Genomic DNA, 26,414 nt, shown 5'->3' on the forward strand with positions numbered 1-26,414 from the left:
CTCTTATACAAAATATCTAGGATTTAACCAAAGACATGCAATACCTCCTGAGACAAATATTTTAGTCTATAACAAACATGTAGAGGATGACTAGAATACATGTAAAATCATACATACTACTGAATAGGATGACGTAATATGGTAATAATATCTCTTCTTCCCTAAATTATCCTGTCAACACAATTGCATTAACTACTCCATGAATGGATTATAAATTTAATAATTATACTAACCTTCTTCTAAAAATAAAGTCAGAGTGAAACTATACATCTTATAAATTGAAGCAAACAGGAGAAATATTGTATGTCTTCCCAGATATTGTGACACATTGTAGAGTCACAGTCATTTCTGACAATGTGAACCAAGAATAGAAAAAGACCCCGGTAAATTGAATGGATATCTCAGAAAATACCCCATCATTATAAAAAATCTAATATATGATAAATATGGCAACACATATAAAGGGAAAGATGCATTGTTTACTAGTTTCTGGTGGGAAGACTGGTTCTTTTATGAAGCAAAATTCATCTGAATTTCTACCCAAGACCACATACAAGGTGGAATCCAGATGGATTCAAGAGATATATGTGAAATATGTGTATAACGGACTTTTGGACTCAGAGGGAGAGGGAGAGGGTGGGATGATTTGGGAGAATGACATTCTAACATGTATACTATCATGTGAATTGAATCGCCAGTCTATGTCTGACGCAGGATGCAGCATGCTTGGGGCTGGTGCATGGGGATGACCCAGAAAGTTGTTATGGGGAGGGAGGTGGGAGGGGGGTTCATGTTTGGGAATGCATGTAAGAATTAAAGATTTTAAAATTTAAAAAATAAAAAACTAAAATTAAAAAAAAAAGAGATATATGTGAAATATAAACCATAAAGTTAATGGGAGAAAGTGTATGAGAAATACTTTGTTGATCAAGCTGTGAGTGGAGAAGGATTTTCTAAACAAAACTTTTAAAGCACCACCCTAAAGGTGACATGAAAACATCAGCGTTTTGAAGTTTGGTTCCACAAAAGATATCCTGAATAAAGTCAAGAAGCAGATGGAAAATTGGTATAAGATCACCTGCATTGTCTAAAACAGGTAACACTCTAAAGAAGCATAAAGAAGTAGGACCTTGATATAGGTATGATCAAAGGATATGAAAAGAGAAATCACAGGAATTACTCAGGCAAATGAAAAGATGCTCAAAGAAAGGACTGGGGGGAATGAATGAAAGCAATGGAATTTCATTCTGTATATATTCACATGTACATATTCCATTTCTCAAATTGGAAAATGCCATGGTGATTGGGCAATGGGGAGAGGGGAACCCTCCTGCACTGCTGGTTGGAATGTAGAATGGTGAAAATTAAAATATAACATGCTCTCTACACCAGCAAATTCATACCATATCATAACAAATTTGTTAAAATTCATAGAAGTTATAACACAAAGAGAGACTTCTAAGGTAAACTATGAACTTCAGTTAATAATAACTAATCCATTATAATTGATCCACAGTAAGTACCAGATTATTACATTTGCTTAATAAGTAACAGCATCCCAGGCATCAAGACACCAGGTATCTGTAGTATCCCTCTGTCCCAAGATCATGACAACCAAGCTATCTCTGAACATGTCCAATGTCAACTGTAGGGCAGAACCACCCCAGATTAAGAACTGCTGACCTAGGAGCCGCAAAGCGAACCTAAGCTGGGTGAGAACCAATGATTCAGAATGGGTAAACAGAGAAGAGCCCCAGCGGCCTCTTGGGAATGAAATCCTCTCTTTTGGACCTTCTCCCCCGTCCTGACTCCATCCCCAGGCTGGCCAGAGCTACCCACAACTGTCTGATTCTGCTTTCCTACCCTCTCCCTTCTGATTGCCCTCAGCCTGGCCTGCCTCTTCCATGAAGCAGTCAGCAGAGAAGGGCAGATGATGCTCTCCTGCCTGATGCTCTCAGTGATGCCCACAAGCAGGGATGGAGTCGCACCTCGGACTCCTGGAAGTGATCTTGTGTGCTTTATCCCTGCTGTGGGTTTCCAGCAGGCTGCTCCCCAGGAAGCCAACCTAGAAGCTTTGTCCTCAGGGTCTGGGGAGTCGGAGAGGGACTTCAAGAGGCCTTTGGGAGCTTGTAGTGTCTACTCCTTCATCTCATTATCCACATACACAAAGGTCATGAGTCTCTCCTCTGCCCAGAGAGGCATGAGCCCCTGCTGAGGGCTGAGGAGCTCCCAATCTTGGGGGGGAGACAGGGCTGGAGACAGATGTCCTCAATCCACTGGGGTCAAGGTAGGGTCAGAGGGAAAGCAGAAGCTGGAGGAGCCAAGAGTGAGATTGTAGGACCTTGTCTTCAGGAGATGACAGTTGGGCGGCTTTTCAGAATAAGAGTCATTTGGAGCTGGGTCTTGGAGAGTAATTTACCTTGTGTAACATATGTCTTCTGGCCAAATTGGCCAAAAGTTACCTCTTCTCCCAATCAAATTCTATCCTATTCCCATAGTCCTGGTAGTTCAAACCAGAGAGTGTGATATTCACATAGGTCTCCCAATGATGTCATAAAACATAACTATATGGCAGAAAGCGAAGAAGAACTAAAGAATCTCCTGATGAAAGTGAAAGAGAAGAGTGAAAAAGTTGGCTTAAAACTGAACTTTCAGAAAACTAAGATCATGGCATCCAGTCCCATCACTTCATGGCAAATAGATGGGGAAACAGTGGAAACAGTGAGAGACTTTATTTTCTTGGGCTCCAAAATCATTGCAAATGGTGACTGCAGCCATGAAACTAAAAGATGCTTGCTCCTTGGAAGGAAAGCTATGATCAACCTAGACAGCAAATTAAAAAGCAGAAACATTACTTTACCAACAAAGGTGCATTTAGGCAAAGCTATGGTTTTTCCAGTAGTCATGTATGGATGTGAGAGTTGGACTATAAAGAAAGCTGAACGCCGAAGAATTGATACTTTTGAACTGTAGTGTTGGAGAAGACTCTTGAGTGTCTCTTGGACAGCAAGGAGATCCAACCAGTCTATCCTAAAGGAAATCAGTCCTGAATATCCATTGGAAGGACTGATGCTGAAGTTGAAACTCCAATACTTTGGCCACCTGATGCAAAGAACTGGCTCACTAGAAAAGACCCTGATGATGGGCAAGATTGAAGGCAAGAGGAGAAGGGGACGACAGAGGATGAGATGGTTGGATGGCATCACTGACTCAATAGACATGAGTTTGAGTAAGCTCTAAGAGTTTGTGATGGACAGGGAAGCCTGGCGTGCTGCAGTTCATGGGGTCGCAAAGAATCAGACACGACTGAGGGACAAAAGTGACTGACTGATTTGGTCTTTTGGTGTTGTCTTTGGTTCCTGACCTTCTGATTAGACTGTCTTTTGTACACCAATGACATGACTGGTGGCTGTGGGTTTATCCTTTTATAAAACGTTTATCTTCTATAAAAGATCTGCCTCAACCCAAATATTTGGCCTCATCTTTGAGTTAACTGACATCCCACATCAGGTTACCTTTCTTGGTCCTCAGTGATATATATTCCCAAACAGCAGTGTGGGACTCAGATAGACATAAAGTGCCTCATGATTCCCTCCATTCACATTTGTGTGACTTCCACCAACATTTCCCATCTGCCTACTGAAGGTACCCATCTTTGGCCTCTGACCTCTCTTAGTATAATCTTGATACAGCATTCTGTGTTTTAACACACTTCTCAAAGTGGTGCAAGTATAATACAGTAGTAAAAATTGATTTTACTGAAAATTGTGTGTGGGAAAGGAAGATGCCCTGGAGAAAAAAATGGTAACCTACTCCAGTATTCTTGCCTGAAGAATCCCATGGGCAGAGGATAGAGGAGCCCGGCAGGCTACAATCCATGGGGTCACAAGAGTCGGACATGATTTAGCAACTGAACCACCACATGTGTGGGAAAAATAGAAAGAGATTTCCATAAGATGTTGAATAATAACACCCTTTAATATGTCTATGTTCTTACTAAGCACCCATTCCTCTTCCTTTTCTCTCCCCTCCCATTCTTTCTCTGTCTCTTCCTTCCTCCCTCCAGCCTCTTTCCTTTCTTCTCTTTCTTCATATGCAGATTGCTCTGTTAACAACCTCCTTCTGTTCCTCTCATCTTGCCCAGATTTTGCCCCATATATGCTTTAATCAATTGAATGATCAGATCTAATGACCTCAAATACTACTTGCCTGCTTTGTCTCTCCCTCTCTGTTTGTCTCTCTCTCACTCTCACAGTTGCTCTCTACTTTGAATTTCTTCCATAGTTCACTCAGTTCAGCTCAACAGAAAGACTTCCTTTTCTGTCTATAACTCCAAAACCAAGTAAGAAACTGTGAACAGTAAGCCATTTTCTCTGATGATTACTTTATTTTCCATTGTATGTGTGTAATAATTAACACATGTTAATAATAATAAAGCACTAGGCACAGTACTTTATGCATAAAATGACTCAATTCTGATGGCATTTATGACTATCTTTAGGTTATTTTGTTTATTCTTATCTTTGAGGATGGGGGAATAAAATCTTCTCCTTGCTGTCTATTCAAGAAGAACCACATATGTCAGGGTCCTCACTCATTCTTCTGGTGGGCCCCACCTGCCTATATAAAGATAAGATATTCTTAGGCATAGACAATGGGATGAAGTTCCTCTCACTGGAAATAATTTAAAGATTATGATGATAGAACTTACGGAAGAGAGGGAAATATTGGAGAACAACAAACAGTATGCATGAAACTGCATTGGAGTATGGATACTCTACAGACCTGAATCATTGCATGAGTTCTACGGAGACAGACATTATTAAGCCCAAACCTTCTGTCACACTTCCATACCACATAACTAGCCATTAGGAAGTTAAAGGACAGAAAGTTCTGAGGAAGTTTCTCTGTATGGCGTTCTTCAGCTCTTTATTCCTGAGACTGAAAATGATGGGGCTAAGAAAGGGGGTGAAGACTGTGTAGGTGGTGGCCATGAGTGTGTTATTGTCCATGGAATGGGTGCCTCTGGGCTTGAGGTAGATGAGGGAGGCAAAACCGTAGTGCACGACCACTATGGTGAGGTGGGAGACACAGGTGGAGAAGGTCTTGTGCCGGCCCTCAGTGGAGGGGATCCTCAGGATGGCAGCCACGATGAAGACATAGGAGAGGACGATGAGGAATAAGCAGCCCATCAGGGCCGTGACACAAAGCAGAATCACAGCCATGGAGACAGAGGCTGTCTCCTTCCCACAGGCCAACTTCAAGAGGGAAAACACGTGGCAGAGAAAATGGTGAATCACATTGGACCCACAGAAGGTGAGGTGAAAAATGATCAATGTCAACATCATCCCCATGACTGAGCCACCAGCCCAGCAACAGGACACAAGACGGGCACAGTCACGTGTGCTCATGAGCACGTTGTAGCGCAGGGGGTGGCAGATGGCCACGTAGCGGTCGTAGCCCATGATCATGAGCAGGAAGGAGTGGGTAAAGCCAAACGTGAAGGAGAAGAACATCTGGCTGGCACAGGCCACAAAGGTGATGGAGCGGTGGGTGGAGAGCATGTCTACCAACATTCGAGGGGTGACCGCAACAGTGAACAGGATCTCGGAGATGGAGAGGGCGCACAGGAAGAGGTACATGGGGGTGTGGAGGCTGTGCTCCCTCCAGATGGTGCCCATGATGAGCAGGTTGCCCAGGAGCGTGAACAGGTACATCAGCAGGTACAGCAGGAAGAAGGTGGGCAGGAGCTGCTGAGGGAAGTTGGAGAAGCCGATGAGGATGAATTCAGACACTGTGCTGTAGTTCTGAGCAGATGAGGATGCTGCATCTGGTGAGATCAGAAGCAAGATGAAGGCACAGTGGTTACAACAGAGGCTCTTCCATAGATAATGGACAATTGAAGAGCTCTATACTATATAACTTCCTAAGCTTCCCTGGTGGCTCAGATGGTAAAGAATATAGCTGCAATGTGGAAGACCCAGTTTCCATCCCTGGTTGGGGAGATCCCTTATAGAAGGGAATGGCAATCCACTCCAGTATTCTTGAAAGCAGAATTCCATGGACAGGGGAGCCTGGCAGGCTACAATCCATGGGGTCATAAAGGGTCTCCCAGGACTGAGCCACTAACACTTTCACTTCATATTATATAACTGTTTTTTAAACTTGTCTGGGTCTCAAAATCTTCATCAGTAAGATGGAGTAAATCATAGTAATTCCTGCCATTCATCTTTGTAATAATGATAAAGCAAGACACAGATAAAGCAGACACACACAATCAAGGTCATATTCCCTTCAATATTGTGCCTATTCTAGAACACATATATTTGGATATTGAGGTTCTAAATTTTTTTTGAGAGTCTTTGTCCTTTATTGAGTAGCCCTTTTATAGTTATTTTAATTCTGTTTGACTGGTACTCACTTCAGCATCTTATTTTGAATGATGTATTACATTCCTAAAGAAGCATATGCAAAGGTTTGAAAATAAAGGAATAGGCTACAACCAAAGAAAGATCCCACATGGCAGAACTAAGACCTGGTGCAGTCAATAAAATAAATAAATACTTTTATTTTTTTTTTCTTTTTACTTTATTTTACTTTACAATACTGTGTTGGTTTTGGCATACATTGACATGAATCCACCACAGGTGTACATGCGATCCCAAACATGAACCCCCCTCCCACCTCCCACCCCACATCATCCCTCTGGATCATCCCCATGCCCCAGCCACAAGCATCCTGCATCCTGCATCGAACATAGACTGGCGATTCATTTCTTACATGATAGTATACATGTTTCAATGCCATTCTCCCAAATCATCCCACCCTCTCCCTCTCCCTCAGGGTCCAAAAGTCTGCTCTGCATATCTGTGTCTCTTTTGCTGTCTTGCATACAGGGTCATCATTACCATCTTTCTAAATTTCATATATATGTGTTAGTATATTGTATTGGTGTTTTTCTTTCTGACTTACTTCACTCTGTATAATCAGCTCCAGTTTCATCCATCTCATTAGAACTGATTCAAATGTATTCTTTTTAATAGCTGAGTAATATTCCATTGTGTATATGTACCACAGCTTTGTTACCCATTCATCTGCTGATGGACATCTAGGTTGTTTCCATGTCCTGGCTATTATAAACAGTGCTGTGATGAACATTGGGGTACATGTGTCTCTTTCTATTCTGGTTTCCTTGGTGTGTATGCCCAGCTGTGGGATTGCTGGGTCATAAGGCAGGTAAACTTCCAAACTCATTCTATGAGGCCACCATCACCCTAATACCAAAACCTGACAAAAATGCCACATAAAAAGAAAACTACAGGCCAATATCACTGATGAACATAGATGCAAAAATCCTCAACAAAATTCTAGCAATCAGAATCCAAGAATACATTAAAAAGATCATACACCATGACCAAATGGGCTTTATCCTAGGGATGCAAGGATTCTTCAATATCTGCGAATCAATCAATGTAATTCACCACATTAACATATTGAAAAATAAAAGCCATATGATTATCTCAATAGATGCAGAGAAGGCCTTTGACAAAATTCAACATCCATTTATGATAAAAACTCTCCAGAAAGCAGGAATAGAAGGAACATACCTCAATGTAATAAAAGCTATATATGACAAACCCACAGCAAACATTATCCTCAGTGGTGAAAAATGGAAAGCATTTCCCCTAAAGTCAGGAACAAGACAAGGATGCCTACTTTCACCGCTACTATTCAACATAGTTCTGGAAGTTTTGGCCACAGCAATCAGAGCAGAAAAAGAAATGAAAGGAATCCAAATTGGAAAAGAAGAAGTCAAACTCTCACTGTTTGCAGATGACATTTTCCTCTACATAGAAAACCCTAGAAAATTACTAGAATTAATCAATGAATATAGTAAAGTTGTGAGATATAAAATCAACACACAGAAATCCCTTGCATTCTTATACACTAATAATGAGAAAGTAGAAAAAGAAATTAAGGAAACAATTCCATTCACCATTGCAACGAAAAGAATAAAATACTCAGGAATATATCTACCTAAAGAAACTAAAGACCTATATATAGAAAACTATAAAACACTGATGAAAGAAATCAAAGAGGACACTAGTAGATGGAGAAATATACCATGTTCATGGATTGGAAGAATCAATATAGTGAAAATGAGTATACTACCCAAAGCAATCTACAGATTCAATACAATCCCTATCAAGCTACCAGCGGTATTTTTCACAGAACTAGAACAAATAATTTCAAGATTTGTATGGAAATACAAAAAAACTCGAATAGCCAAAGCAATCTTGAGAAAGAAGAATGGAACTGGAGGAATCAACCTGCCTGACTTCAGGCTCTACTACAAAGCCACAGTCATCGAGACAGTACGGTACTGGCACAAAGACAGAAATATAGATCAATGGAACAAAATAGAAAGCCCAGAGATAAATCCACACACCTATGGACACCTTATCTTTGACAAAGGAGGCAAGAATATACAATAGAGTAAAGACAATCTCTTTAACAAGTGGTGCTGGGAAAACTTGTAAAAGAATGAAACTAGATCACTTTCTAACACCGCACACAAAAATAAACTCAAAATGGATTAAAGATCTAAACGTAAGACCAGAAACTATACAACTCCTAGAGGAGAACATAGGCAAAACACTCTCCGACATAAATCACAGCAGGATCCTCTATGAGCCACCTCCCAAAATTCTGGAAATAAAAGCAAAAATAAACAAATGAGATCTAATTAAAATTAAAGGCTTCTGCACAACAAAGGAAACTATAAGCAAGGTGAAAAGACAGCCTTCTGAGTGGGAGAAAATAATAGCAAATGAAGCAACTGACAAACAACTAATCTCAAAAATATACAAGCAACTTATGCAGCTCAATTCCAGAAAAATAAACGACCCAATCAAAAAATGGGCCAAAGAACTAAATAGACATTTGTCAAAAGAAGACATACGGATGGCTAACAAACACATGAAAATATGCTCAACGTCACTCATTATTAGAGAAATGCAAATCAAGACCACAATGAGGTACCACCTCACACCAGTCAGAATGGCTGCGATCCAAAATTCTGCAAGCAATAAATGCTGGAGAGGGTGTGAAGAAAAGGGAGCCCTCTTACATTGTTGGTGGGAATGCAAAGTAGTACAGCCACTATGGAGAACAGTGTGAAGATTCCTTAAAAAATTGCAAATAAAATAAATAAATACTTTAAAAAAGAAAATGAAATGATGGACAAATGTATCCCAGCCAAATAAGCACCAAAGGAAAGCTGAAGCAGTCATCCTGGAAGCAGAAAAAAATGAGAATTTAAGAAAAGACTGATTATAACATCTGTTACCCTATTCCATTAAAAGGAACCAAGTTACCTAGAGAAATGATCTGCACATGGATTGGAACTTCCACTGAGCAATGTGGTTATGTTAAATGATGCCAGAACAGTATGTATGGGCCTCAAAAAGCTAAAACTAGAACTACCATATGATCTGGCAATTCCAATCCTGGGTGTGTAACTGGAGAAAATGAAAACACTAATTTAAAAAGTACATTCACCCCAATGATCACAGCAGCACTATTTACAATAGCCAAGATATGGGAGCAACCTAACTGCCCATCAGCAGAAGAACAGATAAAGAGGATGTGGTATATAAATACAGTGGATTATGATTCAGCCAGTAAAGTAATGAAACCTGTCATTTGCAGAAACCATGAACACACCTAAAGAGTATTTTTCTTAGTGAACTATATCAGGTGGAGAAAGACAAACACTGTAAGATATCACTTATATGTGGAATCTACAGAACAATACAATCACACTCACAGATAAAGAAAACAAGCTAGTGGTTACCAAAAGGGAACGGGAAGGGGAGAGGAAGAAAATTAGGGGACTGGGATTAACATACACAAACTACTATACAATATAGATACAAGTTACCATATACAAAGATATATTGTATAATACAGGGGATTATAGTCATTATATTGTAATAACTTTGAAATTTTGAATGGAATATAATCTGTAAAAATACCGAATTACTAAACTGTACACCTGAAAATAATATAATGTAAACTAACAAAACCTCAATAAGAAATAAAATAAGTTACAAACACATGCACACATCAAGGGAAAAAGAAGAATATTTTATGAAGTGTAGAAGAAAATTTGAGACCTGAATATCATTCAACATATAACAACATACACTAGAGTATTAGTAATAAACAGGTGACATCAGTGAAATGGATATAAAATACAAAGAGGTAAATCAGTTTTGGATAGTTGGATAAAATAATTTAAGTTGGAAATTTTAAGAGTTCAGAAGTGCAATTTTGGAATTATAATGCAATTAATACATACAAACATAGGCTCCTGAATATACTTATGCCTCTCACCAGAGATTAAACATTTTCTTTCAAGAACATAGAGGACTTTAACGAAATTTGTTTGAAGGCCAAGAGAAACCTCCATCAACTTCAAAGTATAAATATTATATAGATTACAATGCATTATATTTGGAAATCGATGGAGAAGAAATAGCTTTTGAAATTCCATAAGTTAGGAAGCTCAATACAGTATTAAGTATGCTTTTGTTTCAGTAGTAAATCATGAAATAAAGAAATATTTATAATTAAATAATTTAAACATCAAATATGAATATTTTAAGCTAAAATAGTATGAGGGAACGAGGGACATTTACAGATCTACATATAATTATCAAGAAACTATCCAGAAAAAGTTATGCTTCTGACAGCCAATATCAGGTGAATGAAAAAAGATTAATAAGATAGAAACAAATAAAAGATGACAATAAGAAAACTAAAATTAAAATTGGGAAATAACTGAAAAATTATGGATAATTAAAAATTAATAAAAATAGAAATTATAAGTTAAGAAATTTAAAACAATACATGAAATTAACATATTTTCAGAAATATAAAGTTCCAAACTGGTGCAACAAAAAAGACTCTGGATATTCAAAAAAGATATAAGGAAAAATTAAAGAACTTCTCTTTCTATAATCATCAGCCCCACTTGGCTTACAAGTGAGAGCTTATAAATTTTTAAAGAGCAGTTGATGAAAACCTTATACAAATAAAAGCAAAAATAAACAAATGGGATCTAATTAAAATTAAAAGCTTCTGCACAACAAAGGAAAATATAAGCAAGGTGAAAAGACAGCCATCTGAATGGGAGAAAATAATAGCAAATGAAGCAACTGACAAACAACTAATCTCAAAAATATACAAGCAACTTATGCAGCTCAACTCCAGAAAAATAAACGACCCAATCAAAAAATGGGCCAAAGAACTAAATAGACATTTCTCCAAAGAAGACATACGGATGGCTAACAAACACATGAAAAGATGCTCAACATCACTCATTATTAGAGAAATGCAAATCAAAACCACAATGAGGTACCACTTCACACCAGTCAGAATGGCTGCGATCCAAAAATCTGCAAGCAATAAATGCTGGAGAGGGTGTGGAGAAAAGGGAACCCTCCTACACTGTTGGTGGGAATGCAAACTAGTACAGCCACTATGGAGAACAGTGTGGAGATTCCTTAAAAAATTGCAAATAGAACTACCTTATGACCCAGCAATCCCACTTCTGGGCATACACACCGAGGAAACCAGAATTGAAAGAGACACATGTACCCCAATGTTCATTGCAGCACTGTTTATAATAGCCAGGACATGGAAACAACCTAGATGTCCATCAGCAGATGAATGGATAAGAAAGCTGTGGTACATATACACAATGGAGTATTACTCAGCCGTTAAAAAGAATTCATTTGAATCAGTTCTGATGAGATGGATGAAACTGGAGCCGATTATACAGAGTGAAGTAAGCCAGAAAGAAAAACACCAATACAGTATACTAACACATATATATGGAATTTAGGAAGATGGCAATGACGACCCTGTATGCAAGACAGGGAAAGAGACACAGATGTGTATAACGGACTTTTGGACTCAGAGGGAGAGGGAGAGGGTGGGATGATTTGGGAGAATGACATTCTAACATGTATACTATCATGTGAATTGAATCGCCAGTCTATGTCTGACGCAGGATGCAGCATGCTTGGGGCTGGTGCATGGGGATGACCCAGAAAGATGTTCTGGGGAGGGAGGTGGGAGGGGGGTTCATGTTTGGGAATGCATGTAAGAATTAAAGATTTTAAAATTTAAAAAATAAAAAACTAAAAATTAAAAAAAAAAGGGAAAAATAAAGTGTTCAATTCATTTCATCATTCAGGTTAATACAAGCTTGATACGATTAATAAAACCAGGTGAGAATGTTTATAAGACAAGGCAAATTATGGACCCACTTCATCTATCCATGCAAGTGTAAAAATCCATTAAGTCAAATAGAATGTGGTAGTAAATATAGCGAATTGTGATCAAGTGGTGTTGGTTTATCCCATGAATGACAAGATGGTACAGTGTCAGATAACCTATCATGTGATTCATTACATACCTAAACTGAAAATATTCATATTATTATTTAGATTAAGGAAGGAATATGTTTCTAAAATTCAACTCATTTAAAATTGTAGAAATTTTGATACAGTTGTCATATAACATTGTATTAGTTTGAGGTGTACAACATAGCAGTTTGATATACCTGTACCTGCCTGGAAAATCCCATGGACGGAGGAGCCTGGTAGGCTGCAGTCCATGGGGTCGCGAAGACTCGGACACGACCAAGAGACTTCCCTTTCACTTTTCACTTTCATGCATTGGAGAAGGAAATGGCAACCCACTCCAGTGTTCTTGCCTGGAGAATCCCAGGGACGGGGGAGCCTGGTGGGCTGCTGTCTATGGAGTCGCACAGAGTCGGACATGACTGAAGCGACTTAGCAGCAGCGGCAGCAGCTTATGACTTTTAAAAAACATTTTTTTGCAACATGAAGTCAAAGGGGACTTTCTTAACTAGATAAATATAAAACTAGCAAAACAGTATACCAGCTGGGGACATTTACATGCATTATTTTAGGACCAGGAATAAGCCAAGGTTACTCACTGTCTCTGCTGGTCTTTAACATGGAACTAAAAGTCATGAGTGGTGCTACAAGGAAAGAAAAAGAAAAAAATATACATAAGGATAGCAGGTGAAGAGACATGACCATCTATCCAGAAATGATAAAAGAATCAAGATGAAATATTTAAGAACAATGTGAGAGTGCAATGATGCAGAGAAAAAGATCGATTTCCAAAAATCACACTTTTTCTCCCACTGTTACTCCAGTAATAATCATTCAAAGCATGGAATTTAGGTGAAAGTAAGAAAATGCTTCCAATAAGGCACTTAACTGTAAAGAAATAGCTCTCAAGCATTCCTGTCTTCAATTCCATTGTGTTCAAAAACTACTGAGGTCCCCTAAAGGATTTTTGTTTGGGTGGGTATAATAACTATCACTTTTACCATATTAAAAATTACAACTGAGAATATTTAAAAAATTGAGCTAGTGTGGGAAGGGAGGTGGGAGGGGGTTCAGAATGGTGGAACACATGGCTGATTCATGTCGATGCATGGCAAAAACCACCACAATACTATACTGTAAAGTAATTATCCTGCAATTAAAATAAATTAATTTTTCAAAGTACATTAATAATAATATAAAACTGTTTCACCTTCATATTAGTAACAACATATTTATTATATGAGATTATATTTGCAAAAAACATTTAGTGAGAACAATGGCATTGTTTTACATTTTTACAGATATGCCTGATATCTGCCTTGATAGGAGACAACTTGATGCTCATGTCTGCATCTTCATTCAGGCTGTGGCAATATACTGTTTTAATTGAAGTATCTAATGAAAATGCATTCTCACCTGTAACTGGAAAATAAGGACCTGATGGGCTACAAAAAGGATCTCTGGAACCCCCAGGAATCCTTATGTCATTTTGAGAACTTGTCTAATATAATATCTAGAATTTAATGAAAAGCATACAATGCACCCAAAACCAAAAGTTTTAACCACTAATAAAAATGTAGGAGATGATAAGAATATTTGAAAACAGTTGATACTCTCAGATGAGTTGAGCTAATTTTGTGATGATGTCAATTTTACCCAAATTATATTATCACTGCCATTGCACTTAAAATTCCAGTGAACTGACTGTGAATTTGATAAAAACTAACCTAAAATTCCCTTTGTAAAAAAAGTGGACTTCCCTGGTGGTCCAGTGGTTAGGAATCTGCCTGTCAATGCAGAGGACGCTGATTCAATCCCTGGTCCGGGAAGATCCCACATGCTGCAGGGCAACTAAGCCTGTGCTCCTCAACTACTGAAGCCTGCATGCTCTAGAGCCCGTGCTGTGAACAAGAGAAGCCACAGAAATGGGAGGCCCGCGTGCTGCAACTGGAGAGTATTCCCAGCTCACCGCAGCTGGAGAAAGCCTGCGCACAGACAGGAAGACCCAGTGTAGGCAAAAAAAGTAAAAAACTATACTAATCTTATAAAAATGGAGTAAATAGAAGACTTATATGCCCTCTTATGTCATGAGAAGCCCTGTAGATTCAAAATCGTTTTTTAAAGTGTAATCCTTGAATAGACATAGATACTGATTAGATTGATTAAATATCTCAGAAGATATCCCTTTATTATTCACATCCTGACAGACGTTAAAGGTGGCAGCACAACTCAAAGGGAAAAGATAGATTGTTTTCTAGTTTGTGGAACAAAACCTCTTCATGCTATGAAGCAAAGCAAATTTGAATTTCTGCCCAAGACTACATGTGAAGGTAAATCCATAAGATATAAATATAACACATAAACTATAAGGTTGTTAGAAGTGAAAGAAAAGAATATCGTTGAGTTTCTAAAACATAAACATTAAGGTGATTTTTTAAAATGATATGAAAACACCAAAATTAAGAAGTATTAAAGGATACCCTAGATAAAGTTATTAGACTTTATTTATTAGAATTACACCAGGAATTCCCTGGTGGCTCAGCAGGAAAGAATCTGCCTGCCAACGCAGAAGACACTGGTTCAATCCCTGGGTTGGGAAAATCCCCTGGAGAAGGAAATGGCAACCTGCTCCAGTATTCCTGTCTGGGAAATCCCATACACAGAGGAACTTGGTGGGCGACAGTCCATGGGGTTGCAGAGTCAAATATGACTTAGCAACTAAACAACAAAACTGACAAGAAATGACTCTTTCGAAGAATGAAGATGTAGGAATACAGAGATGAGGAAAGGATATGGGCAGAGAAACCACACAGGAAGTCACCCACAGAAATGAAAAAGCTCAGTAAAAAGGGAAAGGGAAGGAGGAAGAGAGAGAGAAGAAAGAAGACAGCAATGGGATTTTCCAATATGCCTATTCAATTTTCAAAAGTAGAAAATGCCATGTTGATTGGACTTTGATTGGACTATAGGGAGAAAGAATTTTTTCAACCATGCTGTTGAGAATGTATAATGGTGAAAACTCAGAATGTACATATTCTGTATGCTAGCAAATTTGGTCCTAAGCAGCTATCTTGATTTCTCATACCTTCTTATAGGCAAGCATGTAAAGTTGTTCCTTGTAGCATTGCTTTAGTGTGGGAACTGGACAAGTCTGCTTATCCATACTGGGGTGAGAACATGTAAGCTGGGGTGGATGAAAGCATTGAAACCCCAGCAGATGTTAGAGGTACATATAGCAATGTCAATGAATTTTTAAAATAATATTGAGTGAATAAGAAAAAAAACAACCTGTGATGAACTCTCTACCATAATTCCATTTGGGCATATTAAAAATATAGTGCATGAAACAATTCATGAAACTGGAACAGTGGGTATATATCATCACACATTTGTCACAACCCATAGAACATACCACACAAAGAATGAAATTTAATGTAAACTTGAACTTTGGTTAACTACAATGTATTATACTAGTTCATCAATTGTAAAAAATGTACCACACAGTTGCAAGGTGTAGAAATGGAGAAAAATGTGTGTTTGGAGAGGAGGTAAGTGGGAAACCTGCTATATGATCTGATCATCTTTTCTATAAACTTAAAATTCCTCTAATAAAATAAAGCCCATTAATTTAAAAATTGATTTGAAGAAATATGCATATAGAAAGCAATACAAAAGTGTAAAAAATACACATATATGCAAATTGAAGAGTATGTATGAAATATTTTTAAATGATTGGCAAAAAAAAGGAAATGGGGTGAAAGGGAATATATAATACAGGAAAGATCTTATGCAAACAAATGCTATTCAAATGCTGAAAACTAAAGTATCATTGACTTAAAGCTCTGCACCTAAATTCCATCCAAAAATTTTAGGTATATATTTTTATGAATAATTTGAGCTATGTTGCTACCCAGAGATCCTGAACTTCTTGGTTCTGGGACAGGGACCCCCTGCTTCCCCCTCATTATTGCTGCTGCTAGTTGTCTTATTAGAATATTGTCTGTAAGTATGCCCACAGTGGGTTAAATGACTTCCCTGGTGGCTCAGACGGTAAAGCATCTGCCTACAACGCGGGAGACCCAGGTTCGATTCCTAGGTTGGGAAGATCCCCTGGAGAAGGAAATGGCAACCCACTCCAGTATTCTTGCCTGGAAAATCCCATGGACAGAGGAGCCTGGTTGGCTACTGTTCATGGGGTTGCAAAGAGTCAGACACGACTGAGCAACTTCATTATCTATCTATTCCCCACAGCAGGGATCAGCCTAGAATTTGGAGGACACAGAATCTCTAGGATATTAAGAAACTTAGCTGGAATGAGGATACTCTATGGAGCAAGGAAGATGTATTTATGACAAAAAAACAGTCTTCTGACCACCTAAGCATCCCACCCAGAAACTAAGACACAGGTGCCACCTGCCTTCCGTGCTTTATTCCTCAAGTCACTCAGCATTCTCCTTTCTAACTGAACAGTTCTGGGTTTCTCCCACTCCTCTCCATCCTTATGGTTCCATCTTCTCTCTCCTGGACCACAGCAGGCTCCTCCTATATCCCCTCCTCTGCTCTCACTCCACTCTGGCTTCCAGAAAGAATTTTCCAAACCATACACAAGGTATGCAGTCATCAGACCCAGGGTTCAAATCTCAGTTCCCACTGTGTATCTTCGAGAAGGAACTTGACATCTCTGAGCCTCCTTACCCCAAATGAAAATGATGGGTACACAGAGAACAGCCTTCAGTGGGTATGCGATAATTCACATAAAGGGCTCAGGTTACCTAATAGATGTAGTTATCACTGACTTTGAGACTGTGAACCTTCTTCTGAGTTGGCTTACTGTCATTCTGCACCAGATAGCACCCATTGGCCCCATTCTAAACTCACAGTCTCTGAACCCAGTGGAAAACTTGTGTGTGTTAGTTGCTCAGTCATGTCTGACTCTTTGCAACCCCATGGACTGAAGTCTGCCAGGCTCCTCTGTCCGTGGACTTCTCCAGACAAGAATATTGGAGTAGGTTGCCATTTCCTTCCCCCGGGGATCTTCCCAACCCAGGGATTGAACCCTGGTCTCCTGCACTGCAGGCATATTCTTTACCATCTAAGTCACCAGGGGAGTCCACCAGTGGAGTACTTAGTATCTGCATTAACCATACAATGCAATTCCACCCAAGAGACTGACTCAACCTCCGCTTTCTCCTGCAGCCCATGCATCATGGTTAGAGTTGACCTTCTTACCTCCTGCTGGTGAAACAGCTATGATTCTTGAGGCTGAGCTCTCCCAACTCCTCTGACAGGTGAACAGAATTCTGTCTCCTCTCTGGTCTTACAGAAAATGGCTCACATATCACACACATCACAGGAATGCATCCAGCTCACACCTGTCTCCCTCAGAGCCTCTCCCTCAGGTTCACAGGGGCCAGCCTAGGACACAACAACAGAGACAAGACATGTCTACAGAGAGATTTCTCAGCCTCAGCACTGGTGATATTTGGGAGCAGATCATGCTTTGACTGTCCTTTTCATTGCACAATGTTTAGCAGCACCCCTGGCCCCACCCACCAGATACCAGCAGCATTCCCTCCCCACTGTAAGTCGTGACAATCAAAACTGCTCCAGATATATCCAAGTATCCACCGTGGGAGAGAATGGCCCTGGGCTAAGAACTACTGACCTAAAAGCTACAAAGGGCACAAAGGCTAAATGAAAATCAGGGACCCAGAGTGGGCAAACTGAGAAGACCACCAGAAACATTCCAAAACTAAGATCCTCTTGTATTATCCATCCCCCCATCACTGATCTCATCTTCAGGCTGAACAGCGCCACCCACAATTGAATTATCCTTCCCTCCTACCCTTTCTCTGCTGGTCTTCCTCTGCTGGAGTTGCCTCTTCCAAGAAACACCCAGCAAGGAAGGGTAGAAGAAATTCTCCTGCTTGTTGCTGTCAGCGGCATCCACAGGCAGGTGTGGGGTCAGATCTAAGGGCTCCTGCACCTGATACAGTGTGCTTTATCCCTGCTGAAGGCTGCCAAGCAGGCTGTTCCCAAGAGCCTTGCATGAAACCAGTCTGAATGGGCAGTCCTCAGGGTCTGAGGGGCTGGGAGGGATCTCAGGAGGCCTTCTGGGATCTGCAGTCTATCTCCTCCTTCAACTATCCACACACAACAGACTCCTTGCTGCCTGTCTCTGCCCAGGGAGGTTGCATCCCCTCCTGAGGGCTGAGGAGCTCCCAGTATTGAGGGATGCAGGGCTGGATACAAATGCTCTCAATCTCTTGGCTTCAAGGTAGGGTCAGAGCAAAGTCAGGAGCTGGAGGAGCTCAGAGTGAGAGTCCAGGGCTGTGCCCCTGGATAAGGGCAATTGGAACATATCTCAAAATAAGGATGGTTTGGACCTGAATCGTGGAGAGTGATTTCTCTTGGGTAGTGCATGTACTCAATTTCTTCTAGCCAAGCTGGAAAGCCTCCCCTCTCTTCTCCATCAAGTTGTCCCTTACCCTGTTCTTTGGTGATCCAAGCCAGAAAATCTAACAATCACACATGCCTCCAGGTGGTGCAGTGGTAAAAAATCTACCTGCTCATGCAGGAGGTGCAGAAGACGCGAGTTCGATCACTGGGTCAGGCAGATCCCTTGAAGAAGGAAATGGCAACCCACTCCAGTGTTCTTGTCCAGGAAATCTCATGGATAGAGGAGCCTGGAGGGCTACAGTTCATGGGGTTGCAAAAAGTCAGACACGACTGGAGTGACTGAGTGCACACACGTGCATGCACACACGCACACACATGCACACACACACACACACACACTATGATAAAAGATAAATATGTGATCTTTGCTCCTTGTCCGTGATTCTTAACACTTTGTCCTGACACAATTTGTGTCTCAGGAGTGATAAGAGTATCTTTATTATGCTGATGAGATGACCGATAGCAGGTGGCCCCTAAGTAGCTTCAGGAAGGCAGATGCTTTCAGAAAAGACTAAGGTCAGATTAAAGTATTGGGACTGTCTGCCCTACTCCCTGGACCTCCAGGGCTGGAGATTGAGTTAATTACCAATGGCCAATGATCTAACTCTTAATTAACTCTTGTTAATTAACAATGGCCAGTCATAACTCTGGGATGAAAACTCCATTAAAAACCCCTTAAACAACAGAATGGGAGAGCTTCCAGTTTGGTGAACACCTGGAGGTTCTAGTAGAGTGGTGCATCCATAGAGGGCATGAAAGTTCCTCACTTCTCCCATAAAGAAAGAAAGTGAAGTTGCTCAGTAGTTTTGGACTCTTTGCAATGCTGTCAGGCTCCTCCATCCATGGGATTTTCCAGGCAAGAATGCTGGAGTGGGTTGTCCACTTCCTTCTCCAGGGCATCTTCCCAACCTAGGGATTGAACCCTGGTCTCCTGCATTGCAGACAGACTCTTTACTGTCTGAGCCACCAGGGAATCTATCCCACTTGGCTGGGTTTATTGTGTGTATGTCTGTGTGTGCATGCACACTCAGTCACATCCGATTCTTTGTAACACCTCTGACCTCTTTGTGTTGTTATCTTTGATTACATAACAGCTTCCACATTGAGCCATAAGAAAGTGAGTGCAGAGACCACTCTGTTCTTGGTCATTACTGGTCATTTTCATATAAAACAAGCACTGGATACACTTTTGTTGATTTTGTGTGTGTGTGCTCAGTCATGTCTGACTCTTTGCAACCCCATTGACTGTAGCCCAGCAGGTTCCTCTGTCCATGGAATTTCCTAGGCAAGAATTGCCGGGAGCCAGCGTGAGGAACTCCGCCCATGGCAAAAGTCATGAGGAAGGAGGTTCGGCATTACGCAAAGGCAGGATTGAGCCTCAGGAGAACCCTGTTCCCGAGCATCTACTCCCCAAACCAGAGTCTGCCTACTGTACTGTTTTATGCTCTCACCTACACCTCTGACTTTAAGGGGGGCTGCCCCCCACCACCTCTCTCAGAGAAGGAGTTAACTTGCAGCTCCAGTCAATAAAAATTCCTGGGCATGACAAGAGTGTTTCAACTTACAAACTCCTCTGAAGGTTCTCTAGCCTGCCTGAGCAGGTTTGTCCAGCCACATGTGATTGTTTACAGCCTCCCAACCGTGAGAGCCACGAGATGCTTTAAAACTTTCTAAATACAGATTCTTTTGAGAAGTTAGAAAATTATTAGTATAGTATAGTGGGTTGATTAGAAATTATATTGGTGAAGGGTTTTTCATTTGGTGAGCCAATATTTGCTGCTAAATCTCCATATTCCCTGACCTTATAATGAATATAACTAGCATATAGGAGAAATAAGTAATAACCTTTAAGATTAATCATGTTAAACCTTAGGCTAAGTAAATTCCTTTTCTTGATTATAACCCCCTGCACCCTCACCCTATAGGAATGCAACTTTATCTGGTGCCTTCGAAGGCTGGTGCCTGGTTTAAGAAAAAAATCACCCCTGGAAAAAATAAGTTTTCTGGTTGACTGACCGTTATCAGAAAGGGCCATAGAACGTCAGCGGGCCTCATGGCCAGAAGATGATGTAAAATCCCTAAGACCTTTGTATACATTTATATGAACCACCTGATTTTGATAAAGGTCAGGTCTGCTGACCCCGCGTGACTCTGTATTCATCCCTATGTATAACAAAAAGTATATGAGCAAACCTGAAAATAAAGAAAACGGATAAGCTTCTAGAAAGACTGATTCCCCCATGTCATTCTTTCTTTCCCCTTCTAGCTGTATTCCCATCTGGAGCGTGGATGCTCGCCATGTCTACTTACTTGCCCTGGCTTCTAAGACCCATGTGAGAGGGAGCCCAAGGCGGGGCACCCTCCGCTATTCAAGTGGGTGCCGATGGCCTACGTAGATGGTGCAAATTCCTTGTCTTGGAGTTTTATTGGTATTCCACGGAAACCAAGTTATTTAGCCTCTTTTTCTCCACTAATTTTCCTACTACACTATTCTTCTCTAATCTCTCTTTATATTTCTAATTAAATAGCTTTTCCTAGGACGCCAACTCCATCTCCCCTTCGAATTACCCCGGCAAAGAATAATGGAGTGGGTTGCCATTTCCTGCCCCCAGGGAGGTTCTCAACCCAGGGATTGAATGTGCTTCTCTTGCATCTCTTGTATTGGGAGGTGGATTCTTTACCATTGTACCACCTGGGAAGTCCTTGTTAACTATATGGATGACTAAATAAGGGCAAATGCTGTGAGGATATAGAGAGATAAGATCATCGAAGTGAGTTCATAGAAGAGGCATAATTTAACCTGGAGCACTTTGAAGGACAAAGAAGAGTTTCGTAAGCAATGTTGTGATGGCATTCAAGGCAAAGGGAGCAGTCTGAGGAAACGTGTGCTGAGCATAGATGGGGAGGGAAGAACTCGGCCTGAAAGACGTCTTAGAATAATTTCTTTGAGGCTCAAAAATAGGCCACTAAGAGGCTCGACAGGTAGTAGATTAAGGCAGAGTTCAATACAGACTGAGGCAGTCCTGCCATCACTCTCATCTGAGTTCTATGTATGCCCAGATCGCCCTGGATCTAGATATTTGGGAAAACACCACATGGCTCACCTGTGTACATTGGTGGCAAGTTTCCTCAGCTCAGCAGAAATCCAGAGAGAAGCTGAGGGAGAGCCAGTCATTCTGTCAACAAAAAATTGCTGGGTTCCATGAACTCACTCTTTACTGATGCCTCTGGTACACAAAGGCCAGAGAAGAAAGAGGCCTAGATTTCAGGCTCAGAGATGGAGTAGACATGGACTGGGGAGGGCCTCTGTTTCTCCTCATGGATCCACCTGTCCAAATGGCCATTCTTTCTTTTTTTTTACTTTAAAATTGATCATTACTTAATGTTTTATTATTTTTTTAAATTTTACTTTATTTTATTTTACAATACTGTATTGGTTTTGCCATACATCAACATGAAACCGCCACAGGTATATACATGTTCCCAATCCTGAACCCCCCTACCACCTCCCTCCCTGTATCATCTCTCTGGGTCATCCCAGTGCACCAGCCCCAAGCATCCTGTATCCTGCATTGAACCTAGACTGGCGATTCATTTCTTATATGATATTATACATGTTTCAATGCCATTCTCCCAAATCATCCCACCCTCCCTTCTCCCTCTCCCACAGAGTCCAAAAGACTGTTCTATACATCTGTGTCTCTTTTGCTGTCTCACATACAGGGTTATCCTTACAGTCTTTCTAAATTCCATATATATGTGTTAGTATACTGTATTGGTGTTTTTCTTTCTGGCTTACTTCACTCTGTATAATTGGCTCCAGTTTCATCCACCTCATTCTGCAGGAAGCTATGGTAGGGACCACAATGGAGCATCTTGGTGCAGTCTTTAGATTCTTGGATGCTTTTTGTCCCCAGTGTTCACACTTTTGTGAAAAGACAAAGGTATCCTGATGCAGAAACATTCATTTCTTGGCTCCAGGATTATATATATATATATATATATATATATATATATATATATATATATATATATATATTTCCCCTCCCCACCACAAAACTGGAATCCAATCTATTTAACACCTAAAATTCCAAAGGGAATACTCCAATCACATCTCAGGAAAGTTAACCTCACTAGATTCACAGAATGAAAGAGGAAGAATTCAGGTTTAGTTCCCATAGTAAGTCTGCCACCCTGACCACTGCCAGGGCACCACCTCTCTATGCCCAGCCCATGGTTGGCTCTCTCTCTTTGAGGGAGAGTATCCTTAATTGTCTGCAACAACCTGTGATTAGATTCTGGAACCAGTGTCGTGAAGTTGAACAAGTAACTTGTTTTTCTCTGAGCCTCAGTTTTCCCTTTGGTAAGAGACTGGTTTAGGAGGACAGAAGGTCAAGTGCCTATAGAATAGATAGTAGCAATTGGTCTGTCATGTCCAACACACACTTTGGAGAGGAGTGGTAACCTAAGACAGCCTCCTGCAGGAGCTAAATGGTCTGGCTGTAGATGCACACACCTGCATTTCAACCCAGATTCAGCTGTGTGATCTTGGCACCTTATCAAATTTACCTAGCCTTAGTTTCCTCAGGTGGCGCATAGAGGTGAAAACATAACTACACCTCATAATTGTTGTGAGTATTCAATGAAATAATGTGCAAACAGGGCCTGACACAGGAAGCAGTCGTGGAAGGGGTTCTAAGAGTATGATCATAGAACACTGAATGCGAGGCGAAGAATTTTGGTATATTTCATAGAGACATGTTTCTGGCCTTCAACATATATATTAAGGACCAGGCTCTGCAGTCAATACAAGGACCGCAGAGACATATTGGGTCTCATTCCTTTTCTGAAGGTACTCCAGTTTGTCAGAGAAGCACAGGCATGAGAATATAACTACAAGAAGAGGTACACGTATGTGATGCTGGAAATTCTGTAACTGTGTCAAGCATACCAACATTCCTTTTACAGGCTACAGACATTCCCAGAAGGAAAAAGAGAGAAAAAGGGGGTCAAAAAAAGTACCTGATGAAATCATGGCTGAAAACTTCCCAAAGCCAAAAAAAAAGAAGTGGAATCCCACACATAGAAAGCAAAGAGAATCCCAAAAAAGATGAATGCACAGAGTCCCACATTAAGACATGTTATAATGAAAATGGCAAATGTTAATGATACAGAGAGAATTCTAAAGGCAGCAAGAGAAAAACAAAGAGTCACATAAAATAGCTATAATCAACAAGACTGATAACAAGTGTTGACAAGGATGTGGAGAAATTGAACCCTGCTACATTGCTGGTGGAAACTTAAAATGGTTCAGCCACTTTGGAAGTTTCTAAAAAAAATTTCTAAAAAATTTGGAAGTTTCTAAATACAGTGTTACAATTTGACCCAGAAACTCCATCCCTTCATACATACAACACAAAAATGAAACCATATGTTCAAGAAAAAACTTGTATGCAAATGTTTATAGCAGCATTGCTAAAAATACGAAAGGGTAGAAACACTGAAATGTTCATCAAATGATGAATAGATGGATAGGTGAAATGCAGTCTATTTGTACAGTGGAATACTATTTAGCAATATAAAGGAATCAAGTTCTGATACATTTTACAATATTGAAGAACCTTATGTAGGTCAGGAAGCAACAGTTAGAACTGGACGTGGGACAACAGACTGGTTTCAAATAGGAAAAGGAGTACGTCAAGGCTGTATATTGTCACCCTGCTTATTTACCTTATAGGCAGAGTGGATCATGAGAAACGCTGGGGTGGATGAAGCACAATCTGGAATGAAGATTTCTGGGAGAAATATCAGTAACCTCAGATATGCAGATGACACCACCCTAATGGCAGAAAGTGAAGAGGAACTAAAAAGCCTCTTGATGAAAGTGAAAGAGGAGAGCGAAAAAGTTGGCTTAAAGCTCAGCGTTCAGAAAACTAAGATCATGGCATCTGGTCCCATCACTTCATGGGAAATAGATGGGGAAACAGTGGAAACAGTGTCAGACTTTATTTTCTGGGGCTCCAAAATCACTGCAGATGATGATTGCAGCAATGAAATTAAAAGACGCTTACTCCTTGGGAGGAAAGTTATGACCAATCTAGATAGCATATTCAAAAGCAGAGACATTACTTTGCCAACAAAGGTCTGTCTAGTCAAAGCTATGGTTTTTCCAGTAGTCATGTATGGATGTGAGAGTTGGACTTCACAGTCCAACTGTGAAGAAAGCTGAGTGCCAAAGAATTGATGCTTCTGAACTGTGGTTTTGGAGAAGACTCTTGAAAGTCCCTTGGAATGCAAGGAGATCCAACTGGTCCATCCTAAAGGAGATCAGTCCTGAGTGTTCATTGGAAGGACTGATGTTGAAGCTGAACTTCCAATACTTTGGCCAGCTGGTGTGAAGAGCTGACTCATTTGAAAAGACCCTGATGCTGGGAAAGACTGAAGGCAGGAGAAGAAGGAGATGACAAGGATGAGATGGTTGGATGGCATCACCAACTCAATAGAGACGAGTTTGGGTAAACTCCGGGAGTTGGTGATGGACAGGGAGACCTGGCGTGCTGCAGTTCATGGGGTCATGAAGAGTCGGACACGACTGAGTGACTGAAGTGAAGTGAACTGAATGTATGATTCCATTTATACAAAATATCCAGAATAGGCAAAGTGGGACAGGAAAAAGTAAGTGATTTCCTGTTCAGTCACTAAGTCATGTCCAGCTCTTTGCTATCCTATGGACTGCACCATGCCAAACTGCCCTGTCCTTTATCTCTCAGAGTTTTCTCAAACTCTTGTCCATGGGCTTCCCTGGTGGCTCAGTCAGTAAAGAATCCACCTTCAATGTGAGAGACTTGGGTTCAATCCCTTGGTTGGGAAGACTCCCTGGAGGAGGGTATGGCAACGCACTCCAGTATTATTGCCTGGAGAATCCCCATGGACAGAGGAGCCTGGTGGGATACAGTCCATGGAGTCACAAAGAGTTGGACATGACTGACTGACTAAGCATCTGTCCACTGAGTCAGTGATGCCATCAACCATCTCATCTTCTGTTGCCCCCTTCTCCTCCTGCCTCAACCTTTCCCAGCATCAGGGTCTTTTCCAATGAGTCAGTTCTTCACATCAGGTATTGGAGCTTCAGCTTCAGTGTCTGTCCTTCCAATGAATATTTAGAGTTGATTTCCTTTAGGATTGACTGGTTTTATCTCCCAGAGTTAGGGGTAAGTGCGTTGGGAGGAAAAAGGAAGTTACTGATGAAAACTCACAGTGTATGGGTTTCTTTCTTGAGTGACAAAAATATTTTTAATTGATTGTGGTAACCACTGTTTATGCATATAATGAAGAGCATTTGAATTGTGTACATGGTTGAATTGTATAGTACATAAATTATATCTCAATAAAACTATTTGATTAAAAGTAAAACTAATATCAGACACACAGACCAAGGGAGGAAAAATAAGTTAATATTTATTGAGCACTTACTATGTGATGAGTGCTGTCATACACACACACACACACACACACACACAC

General features: G+C 40.5%; 1 protein-coding gene across 1 annotated transcript; it reads right to left on the reverse strand.

The window, feature by feature from the left end:
* Positions 1 to 4,868: 4,868 nt before the first annotated feature.
* LOC138441659 (olfactory receptor 10H4-like) lies at positions 4,869 to 5,807 on the reverse strand. Its single transcript, XM_069592757.1, has one exon. It carries the CDS (start codon positions 5,715 to 5,717, stop codon positions 4,869 to 4,871), a length of 849 nt encoding a protein of 282 aa, XP_069448858.1. The 5' UTR covers positions 5,718 to 5,807.
* Between the last annotated feature and the right edge of the window lie 20,607 nt (positions 5,808 to 26,414).

This window comes from Ovis canadensis, chromosome 5 (assembly GCF_042477335.2).
Source record: "Ovis canadensis isolate MfBH-ARS-UI-01 breed Bighorn chromosome 5, ARS-UI_OviCan_v2, whole genome shotgun sequence".
NCBI lineage: Eukaryota > Metazoa > Chordata > Mammalia > Artiodactyla > Bovidae > Ovis > Ovis canadensis.